A 10,219-nucleotide genomic window follows, 5' to 3' on the forward strand; every position below is an offset into this window, starting at 1 on the left:
CAGTTTCAGAGCTGGTGCTAGACAGCCAGCTGGGCTCACCCACAAGCAGAGGCTTTGCTCTCACAGGCCTGCCCCTCAGCGCCTGCCACTGAAAGTCCTGGCTTAGGAAAGACACAAATGAGTATGCGTCTGGAACCAAGACAGGGCTTTCCTGGTGGCCGAGTGGTAGAGAGTCCACCTGTCAAAGCAGGAGATGCAGGAGGCTGGGGTTCGATCACGGGTCAGGAAGATCCCCCAGAGGAGGGAATGGCAACCCATTCCATACTCTTGCCTGGAGAATCCCTGGACAGATAAGCCGGGTGGGCTCCAGTCCATGGGGTTGCAAAGAGTCGGGCATGACTGAAGCGACTGAGCACCGCCCCGACAGGACCAGGGGCAGGGAGAGTCTGATACTGTGTCCCCTTCCATTTGCAAAAAGCCCAGGCCTCCCTGGAGGGTCAACAGGAGGAGGAGGCGTGACCCCAGGAGGAGGCCCTCTGGTTTTCCACCACCACTAGCTGCCCTGCCCAACGCCTCCCTGGGTCCCCGGCTCCCCTGGCCAGGCCCTCTCCTTCCACTCCCCTACACCAGCCCCGCGTGCAGGACTCGACTCAGGCTCAGCACCACCATCCAGCATCTGAGAAAAGGGGAGCTTCAGTGAGGCTGGGGGTCTGGGGGCTGTAGGGCCTTGCCCTGGGGTGGAAAGAGGTAGCCAGGGGGCCAGGGGGGGTGTGGGGAGACCTGTGGGTGAAATTGCTGAGGCCACCCCAGGAACTCTCTTGGGGGATCTCTTTTCTCTTCTCCATCTCAGCAGAGCCGTGCCCCCACCCCCACCCACCAGTGCCATGGGAACTGTGTGTGCAGATGTGCGCCCGGCTCAGGTAGGGACCGGGTGGGTGGTCAGCAGGGCCTAAGCCAAGGGATAGATCGGAATGCTGGAAGGGCCACATGCCCTGGGGTGGTGGCGGGTGGTCTTATTATCATCACCACAGACAAGGTTCTGTCCCCTTAACTTTTCTTCCTTGGGGTCCACTGAGGAAGGGGGTAGTCACGGTGAGGGTGCTTCTCCCCTCAGACTACTGATAGCTTACAGTGAAGGGTGTCAGACTCGTCATCTCCTAAGAAGATTTAGCTTAGGGACTGGAGACCAGGCTTGATCCCTCAAGAGCTTTTGTGTAGTAGGGTTTTATTCAAGTATGAAAAGCACAGAGAAAGCTTCTGACGTAGACATCAGAAAGAAATGGGGAGTGCCCCCCTCGCTAGTGTTAGCAAGGGAGTTATAGACTTTTTAAGTTAGTTATTACAATAAATCAAAAGAATGTCTTTAGGTTTTAAAGATCTTGGTAGACCCTCTCCCATATTTTACATTTTAAGATAACAGAATTAGCCCGCTGCCCTCAAGCAGGTTACCTTGTTGTTATATAATCCTCAGCACAGAGTTTAAACTGAGTTGTTTGTTGTAATCATCAGTTCCTGGGCTTAAAGAAAAAAGCATTTTATGTGACTAAGGACTTCCCTTAAAGCTCAGTTGGGGAAGAATCTGCCTGCAATGCAGGAGACCTGGGTTCAATTCTTGGGTCAGAAAGATCCCCTGGAGAAGGAAATGGCAACCGATTCCAGTATTCTTGCTTCTTGCCTGGAGAATCTCAGGGATAGACGAGCCTGGCGGGCTACAGTCCATGGGGTCACAAGAGTCGGACACGACTTTGCGACTAAACCACCAATACCATGTGACTAAGGCTAAGGAATGCAGAGAAAAGAAGATGTTTGTTCTTTCCTCCTCCTTGAGAATTCCAGACCCCTTTCTCCTCTTTGGGGACCCCAGACTTCTTATCAACCTGTCTAGGAATTAACTCTCATTACTATGATGCTGAGAGCCTCATGATATAAGAACAGACATCAACACTGGAGCCCTCACCAGCTTCATCATGAAGCTGCAAACAGCCCTGGAGCCCCCGTGACCCTCTTGTGCCTAACAACCCCTTTCTACACCTGGAAACATTTCTTACCCCCCCCCCCGCCCCCCATCCCCAACCAGAACTCTCCCCGGGGTAAATGAGTCCCGAGTCCACCAGATGGAGACCATGAACAAACCTGATCTCTGATCTCTCATCCTTAGAGCCCCATCCAGGCCCCAGAAGCCACATGACAGGAAACCCTGTCCCATTGATCGCTGCCTGGCTGGCAGAGGCCTGGGAGGTGGAGCCCTCCCTTGACCTCCTCCCCTTCCCCTCTCTCTGGATGACCAGGGCTGTGGGGTCCCCATTTGGCCCAATAACAGAACTGGAGGTAGGAGGCGAGGACGGCTTTTGTTTCCATGGCTCTTGGAAGGCCCAGAGTGGCAGGGGAGGCCTGGCGGGGAGGTTCCCAGAGCCAAGCCATTCGGCCCCCACACTCACCCCTGGATGCTGGCTCTGTTGGCAGAAGAGAGCAGTCAGAGCCATGTCCTGGAGGGCCACGTGGGAACAGAGTGTCTCTCTGCCCCTCTGGGCCAGGGCGGGTCTCCCTACCCTCCCTCAGGAGGAAGAAGTCACTCAGGGTCCCTTGAGGCTGGGTGCCTGGTGCCCGGGCGGGTCGGCCTGGGGGCACACCAGGCCCTGGGTTTGCTGGGGCTCAGGAAGGCCTCTGAGGGAGAGGATGGAGGGAGGCTGAGGAGACATTTGGAGACAGAAGTTCAGCCAGGCCTGGTGGCTCCCCTCCTGGCCATTCCCAGGAGGAGACACGAGGACACGGGCTTAAGAACAGGTGTTTGTATTGAGGCTGCTTCACATGGTCCCTCCCCAGGCCTGGACCAGCCTAAGGAGCCACACTGAGTCCAGTGGCCGCCATGACAGTGTCTGCGACGCTCGCGGGGGCTGTGCCCCGTGGCTCCCATCAGCCTCTTCTAAGCGGCTTGCACTCAGGTGTTTCGTGTCTGCTGTCGGTACCGGTACAGGAGGACGAGAGTCACAAACACGAGCAGCAGCACTGTCACAGTGGTGATGAGGGCCACCATCGGGGTGTTGGGCTCGGGCTCTGGGGAGGGAAGGGCTAGAGGTCACAGAAGTCCTCTGGTCCCAGGTGCCAGGCTCCAGAGGGCCAGCTGTCTACCCGTCACCCAGCCACCCACCCCTGGGCAGCCTGCTGTCACTCTGCATTGCAGGGATGAGTGGAAAACGGTGTTATCACTGGAGGGAAGGAGGACCGGGGTCCGGGCCACCAGCCGGTCTCTGTGAGACCATGAGGGCAGATGGACTCAGATGGTGCCCTTGCCATGCGCTGCCAGACCTCATGGTCTGCACTGTGGCGAGGTCCAGGCCAAGCCCCTCCCTGGGCAGAGATGAGGGAGCTTTGGCCAAACTCTCTGAAGACAAAGAGGATCTTGACCATCTAGGGTCACAGAAGCGGGACTCCAGGGGACCTTCGGGATCAGTCAGGTCAAATTTATCATTGGAGAGAGGGGTCAAGGCCAGAGACAGGAGCTTGACTTGGTTAAGGTCACCCAGCTCACTCATGACCAAGCAACTAGTCAGGGTCCAAGCCAGGAACTCGCCAGGCGCTCCAGGGAACCCCAGGGACCAAGTGTCGTTTCCCCGAGTGCCTCCCCTGAGCTGGCAGAGAGCCGGGCAAAGGCGTTTTCCTCCCCTGAGGGCTGAAAGTGAAGGTACCCCCTCCTGATCTGTGGGTTCCCCCTCACCTTTGACTTCAAGCCTCTGGGGATCTGAGACTCTGTGGACGAGGCCACCACCGCGAGAGCGCAGGTCCATCTGGGCCTCACAGGAGAAGTTATGGTGGCCGTCTTCCCTGTGAGCTGTGGTGTTATGGCTGACCACGGCATCTTGAGGGGAAGGTGCTGTCCCCACAAAGGTCTGAATGTACAAGATCTCAGTGCCACGGAGCAGGGTGACAGTGAGGCCTTCGAGGGGCGCCACGGCGGGGACCCTGCACTCGATGGTGAACAGTGTCCCTGCGGCCACTGAGGTGGGCCACAGCGTCAGGAGCACTTGCTTTGGAGGGTCTGCAGGAAAGCGGAAGGGAGGTCTGCTCAGGATGGGGATGCTGCTCAGGCAGGCCCCACCCGGCCCAGACCCTCCCCTGTGACCACGGTGTCCTCAGGAAGTGGGCTGGGGTGGGCAGGAGGAAGCAGTTCAGGGTGAAGGATGTCTGGGTGGCAGTTTCAGGGACCTGATGACTTCTGGAATGGACAAGAGAGGAGGTGCCCTGGTGTCTACAAAGAAAAGGTTCAGAATCAGTTCAGTCAACTAGAAAGATAAAAGTTTTGGCTGTGTCTGTTTCCTCTCCATAAATTCAATGGAAATTTCAAAAATTAAACAGTTGGATAGTTTTGTTGAGAGAGACTTAGAAGGGAGTGCTCACTGGAAATTGGCCATGAATTGTGAGGGTCTTCAAAAGTGGGGGCAAGAGTCAGACTTGCCTTGGTTTTCAGGATCAGGTTTAAAACTATCTCTATCCCTTAGCTATTAAACTCCATGGTTCCCTGAGTTTCCTTTAAAAAAAAAAAAAAAAAAAAGATTGATTTCTTTGGTTGAGCCAGGTCTTAGTTGTGCTATGTGGGATCTAGTTCCCTGACCAGGGATCAAACCCAGGTCCCCTGCATTCGGAGTGCTGAGTCTCAGCCACTGGACCACCAGGACGTCTGTCTGGATTCATTTTTGAACTAGAATACCTAGCCCCCATTCCCCCAGGATAATATGGTAGATTTTGGACATCTTTATACTCAATTAACCCACTGATGACAGTTCTGAGTGATACCCTGGGTGCCGAGCTTCCGGGAGAACCCTGGTCTCTTCATGGTCTCTGTGGCCAGTGGGCAGGTGTGTGTGTGCGATGGTCACACATTTGCAAAGGGCCCTCAGGGGGAGATAAGACCATGACCGTGTCTCCAGGAGGTGAATGGGTTAGTGGTGGTTGTGCCAGCCCTCCTGATGGGGTCCCTGTTGCTTGACATGGGATGCAGGGTGTTCTGGTGATGGGGGTGCTCCGCAGCTGGGAGGGGACTGTGGAAATGACTTTTAGATTTGTCTAAAGCTTGCTTGGATTGTCTGCCTCTGAGCAAATCTCAAAATCCTGGTTGTGGCAGGGTTCGAGGAGGCCAGGGGAGGGAGTGAGCAGATTCTGAGCCCGTGGCCTGGATCCAGGAGCCCGGGGAGGTGGGGACCATAGGACAGTGCCCAGGAGCAGTGACAGAGCCGCTCTGTGTGCAGACCCAGGCTCCGGCCTCGAGGAGCAGGGCCTGTGGGCGACACTCACAGAACACGGTGACGATGAAAACTTTCGTCTCCTGCCTGCCGCCGCAGGTGAAACTGCACAGGAGCTTCTCATCCTTGGAGATGTTGGCGACCTTGAATAGCTTCCACTGAGCCTGGCTCTCCAGGAGAGTCTTGTTTAGGTGCGTCTCCAGAACAAGTTTCTTGGGGTCCGTGCAACTGGCAGTACAATTAATGAACTGAGACTCTCCAGACCCCACCATCAGATGCTCTGGCCCCTGGAACGCCTTCACACCAGACCCTGGAAGGACAGAAAACACTCTCACAATACTCTCCCACCGCCCTGCCCAGCGGGGCTGCCCACAATGAGCAGTCTCATCAACGGGTCCCTTCTGCTCCTCCCTCCGTTCAGACATTACTGCCTCTGGTCTAGACCAAGGGGGATGTGCCCTAGCTGTCTCCCTGTCCCGACTGCTCTTCCAGCTTGTCCCCTCCAGGTGAGTCTTCCTCATGCACATCTCCTCTCCCCATGGAGGTTATATTCTAACTCGCCTGCAGCCCTAATGACCCCTCCTCTGCTAAAGCCCCGTGTCCATGAGTTCGGCTCCTCCCCACTCCTTCCCTCCCTTTAGCAAATCCCTGTAGAACACCGGCTGTGTGGCAGGCACCATCTAGGCTCTGGAGAGCCCTCAGAGACGGAAGGAATTCAAAGCTTGCCCTTGTGGAGCTCACGCTGCCGCAAAAGACACTGAGTAACCAAAAGCGAATTAGCCAGCCTGCCAATTGGTGGGAGTGCCCAAGAAAGGAAACAGGGAGTGGGTAGGTCTGCCACATTAAATACTGTGCTCAGGACAGGTTTCATGGAAACACTGACATTTGAGGAAAGGAGGAAGGAAATGGGGGGAGCTTGGCTGCCAGCTGTCTGCAGAGGGCAGAAAACCCCCAGCGCCAAGACCCTGGGCAGGGAGGACACCAGGATGGCTGGAGCCCATGAAGAAGGAAGAAGGACGGGAATCTGAACTGATGTCGGCCAGCTGGGCCAGGGCTGTGCCCTGTGTTCCCGCCACACCCACCCGCCCCCACCTAGCCCTCAGCTGGGGAAAGAGAAAGGTTCTCTAGGGAGAGAAAGAGAGCTGCCTTTCAATCCCAAGTTTGCCAGCTCTGTGGCCTTGGGCAAAGTGCTTTCCTTTTCTGAGCCTCGGTTTCTCCATCTGTCAAATGGGCTAGTAATCCCTTTCCTGCATGGTTGTCAGGAAGGCATCTGACAGGTTTTCCAAAACAGAGTGCTCACACCTAGAAGCATTCTCCTTCACCATCCCATGGACCACTCAGAAGGGGCTTCGTTTGCACTTTGATGGTCAGCAGAAGACGATGCCATCCATTGGCCTCTGCTGTCCACTGGGCCACCTCTGAAGACTGGCTGGGACGTGCCCTCACTTTCCCTTGAGCCCCAGCCTCCTTGGTCTCCCATCAGTCTCCACGACCTGCCACATCCACGCACCCTGAAGCTATGGGGCCTGTTCAACCCAAAGTGTGAAGGCCAGGTCCCCCATCTGCTGCCCCGGGGTCCTGAAGAAACCAGGCTTGCATAGCATCCCACACCTGTGGCGGGCAGCCGCTGTGCTCAAAGCCTCAGTGACTTCGGGACCCGGACCCCCTTCTCCACACGACACCAGGGCAACAGGCGCCCTATCCTCTGGCGGGAACACACCCAGTCTGGACCCCCAGGCTCACCTCGGCAGCAGAGCAGGGCAAGAAAGGCTGCGAGCATTCCCCAGCCACCAAAAAGGGCCATCTCGGGTGGTGTCCGCAGACTCACAGGGAACAGCTGAGAACTGCCTGCAGAGAGGTGAATGGCTCTGGTCAGGCAGGCGGCGGAGGAGGACTTGCAGCTGTAGTCTGGAACCCCCAGCCTTCTGTAAGCTGATGACCGTATTTCCTCTCATTATCTGAGTGGTCTTGGGGAGGTCACGTGGAAGCCCAGCTCCCAGGGCAACAGGTCTGTAAGAAGTTGGGCAGAGGAAGCCAGGAGTCAGCTGATCAGCGGGACAAAATTAGTCCTCCTGGCACGGTCCTGTGCGGGGTGGGGCGGAACCCGGTGCTCATGCGTGTGTGATGTTTGCACACAGATCCCCAAATCTGGGGAGCCTGACTCCCACAGGACACTTTATAGGTGTCAACAAGGGAAGGACGTTCCACGTTGGAAAGAGGGTAAGGGAGGAGTTAGGTGGACATTCTCCTATGTCCTCTGCCCCTCCCCTTGTGGGTGAGCTAAATTAAAGAAAGAATCAAGAGAACAATAACAACAGACTTTGGGAGGCTGGTTATTTATGTCTGGGTGGGAGGTGAGTGGCACAGTAGGTAGATGGAAGGTTTGGTGGCAGTTCATCCTTGAGTGCTGGGTTCCGGGCTGATCGTTAGGTTATCTCACTGTGCAATGCACATGCATGTTACATATAAGTGTTCATTATGTGTCACATATTACATTTTACAGAAAGAATACAAAGGGAAAAGAGAAACTCCTACCTATCTAGAAGGAAGAGGCTCCTTGGAAATATGAGACACAGGATAGGAAAGTCCCTTCTAACCAGGTAGGATTTCACTGAATGGGATTCATCAGGAACCTTGGGTGTGACCCCAAGAGGCTGGGGACTATACTTGTCCCCTAAGCATCAGCTCTGAGCTCAGTCCAGATGACCTGGACACATGTGGGCCATGGCGGGAAGGCAGCCCCACGCTTCTAAGAGGGTGGTGTGGTTGACAGAGAGGAGAGGAAGAGAAGGACAAAAACAGGAAATAACCACCGAGCAATAGGCTATTGGACTCTGAGAGATGGCTGACATGAGCTCCTCATGCAAGGACCAAGGAGCCGGTGGAAATTTTGTAGCAACTCCATCCAGCCCCTGGGCTTATGGAGAGACAGGGAGAGAAAGAACAAGAACTTAAGTGTTGATTGACAATCTATCCCAAGCCCTTCCCTTTCCACTCTGCCAAGAGGGAAGCAGGGAGCACCACCTTACCTGTATCAGCAAACGGGTGCTGCCGTGATGGGGAAACACGGTGGCCGAGGTCCAGCTTCCAGCAGACATTGTTCCCTGGGCTGCTGCTGGTTCAGCGAGTGTTGCCTGGTTTTTGACTGATTTCCCTTCTCAGAAGTCACGTGCTTCCTGTCTCAGCTCTGACCTCATACTAACATCACTTTCTGTTTATTACCTCTTGTTTTAAACCCCGGTAAATATATACCTGGAGAAGGCAATGGCACCCCACTCCATCCAGTACTCTTGCCTGGAAAATCCCATGGACGGGGGAGCCACGACTGAGCGACTTCACTTTCACTTTTCACTTTCCTGCATTGGAGAAGGAAATGGCAACCCACTCCAGTGTTCTTGCCTGGAGAATCCCCGGCACGGGGGAGCCTGGTGGGCTGCCATCTATGGGGTCACACAGAGTCGGACACGACTGAATGACTTAGCAGCAGCAGCATCAAATATATACCAGGGCTTTCCAGGTGGCTCATTGTATAAGAATCTGCTTGCTTATGTGGGAGCCAATTTCTGAATCAGGAAGATCCCCTGGAGAATGAAATGACACCCCACTCCAGTGTTCTTGCCTGGGAAATCCCAAGGACAGAGGAGTCTGGCGGGGTATAGTGCATGGGGTCCCAAATAGTCAGACATGACTGAGCATGCACGCATGCATTCAAGGGACCTAGACAGTTGAGGCCACAAATGCTGAAGACTCTCTGGTTGGGGATCTTAGTTCCTCAACCAGGAATTAAGCTTGGGTCACAGCAGTGAAACTGCTACTAACCCCTGGACCAGCAGGGAATTCCCTCTGCACTATTTTTTTCGATGTGTGGTTTCTGTGCTCCTGGGGGCCTTGGATGAAAGAGACAGATCCGGGATGAGCCGTCCACTGAACCCCTGCAGGAGGCTTGTCTACATCAGGGAGCAGGGTCTTCTCTGTATATGACATGGCCAACCACCAAACACTTCTACTTACAACTAAGAACAATTGTGTTCTGAGATATTTTCACAGCCGCCACTTCACCTAACAATTAAAAACACCCTCCTCTGGCAGAGTAGTTTGTACCAAGAGGCAGTTTCAGAGCTGGTGCTAGGCAGCCAGCTGGGCTCACCCACAAGCAGAGGCTTGGCTCTCACAGGCCTGCCCCTCAGCGCCTGCCACTGAAAGTCCTGCCTTAGGAAAGACACAAATGAGTATGCGTCTGGAACCAAGACAGGGCTTTCCTGGTGGCCAAGTGGTAGAGAATCCACCTGCCAAAGCAGGAGATGCAGGAGGCTGGGGTTCCATCACGGGGCAGGAAGACCCCCAGAGGAGGCAATGGCAACCCGTTCCATACTCTTGCCTGGAGAATCCCTGGACAGATAAGCCGGGCTGGCTCCAGTCCACGGGGTTGCAAAGAGTCGGGCACGACTGAGCGACTGAGCACCGCCCCGACAGGACCAGAGGCAGGGAGAGTCTGATACTGTGTCCCCTTCCATTTGCAAAAAGCCCAGGCCTCCCTGGAGGGTCAACAGGAGGAGGAGGCGCGACGCCAGGAGGAGGCCCTCTGCTTTTCCACCACCACTAGCTGCCCTGCCCGACGCCTCCCTGGGCCCCCAGTTTTCCACCACACTAGCTGCCCTGCCCAACGCCTCCCTGGGCCCCAGGCACCCCTGGCCAGGCCCTCTCCTTCCCCTCCCCTACACCAGCCCCGCGTGCAGGACTCGACTCAGGCTCAGCACCACCATCCAGCATCTGAGAAAAGGGGAGCTTCAGTGAGGCTGGGAGTCTGGGGGCTGTAGGGCCTTGCCCTGGGGTGGAAGGAGGTAGCCAGGGGGCCAGGGGGGGTGTGGGGAGACCTGTGGGTGAAATTGCTGAGGCCACCCCAGGAACTCTCTTGGGGGATCTCTTTTCTCTTCTCCATCTCAGCAGAGCCGTGCCCCCACCCCCACCCACCAGTGGCATGGGAACTGTGTGTGCAGATGTGTGCCCGGCTCAGGTAGGGACCGGGTGGGTGGTCAGCAGGG

At 55.7% G+C, this 10,219-nt stretch overlaps 2 protein-coding genes across 3 annotated transcripts in view; one reads left to right on the forward strand and one right to left on the reverse strand.

Moving 5' to 3' along the window:
* The window catches only part of PRR29 (proline rich 29), a 44,248-nt gene that overhangs the window by 18,157 nt on the left and 15,872 nt on the right, over nt 1-10,219 (forward strand). The window lies entirely within an intron of this gene.
* On the reverse strand, nt 1,149-8,320 carry LOC101102001 (intercellular adhesion molecule 2). 2 transcript variants are annotated; one of them, XM_042256177.1, is made up of 5 exons: nt 8,207-8,320; nt 6,921-7,025; nt 5,230-5,487; nt 3,656-3,976; nt 1,149-2,994 (listed from the first exon to the last, which is right to left on the reverse strand). In XM_042256177.1, exons 2-5 carry the CDS (start codon nt 6,979-6,981, stop codon nt 2,879-2,881), a joined length of 756 nt encoding a protein of 251 aa, XP_042112111.1. In that variant the 5' UTR covers nt 6,982-7,025; nt 8,207-8,320; the 3' UTR covers nt 1,149-2,878. The 2 variants fall into 2 exon arrangements, with proteins under 2 accessions (XP_042112111.1, XP_014954360.2); XM_015098874.3 differs by having other exon boundaries at nt 6,921-7,187.

Source organism: Ovis aries, chromosome 11, assembly GCF_016772045.2.
Source record: "Ovis aries strain OAR_USU_Benz2616 breed Rambouillet chromosome 11, ARS-UI_Ramb_v3.0, whole genome shotgun sequence".
In the NCBI taxonomy this organism is placed as follows: domain Eukaryota; kingdom Metazoa; phylum Chordata; class Mammalia; order Artiodactyla; family Bovidae; genus Ovis; species Ovis aries.

Excerpts from the sequence above, each read along its gene's own strand:
- LOC101102001 (XM_042256177.1), bottom strand. The coding sequence starts at position 6,981 with ATGGCCCTTTTTGGTGGCTGGGGAATGCTCGCAGCCTTTCTTGCCCTG. Across the intron at positions 5,488-6,920 it reads TGCCCTGCTCTGCTGCCGAG|GGTCTGGTGTGAAGGCGTTC; the intron begins GTGAGCCTGGGG and ends CTGTCCTTCCAG. Across the intron at positions 2,995-3,655 it reads CCAGAGGCTTGAAGTCAAAG|AGCCCGAGCCCAACACCCCG; the intron begins GTGAGGGGGAAC and ends TTCCCTCCCCAG.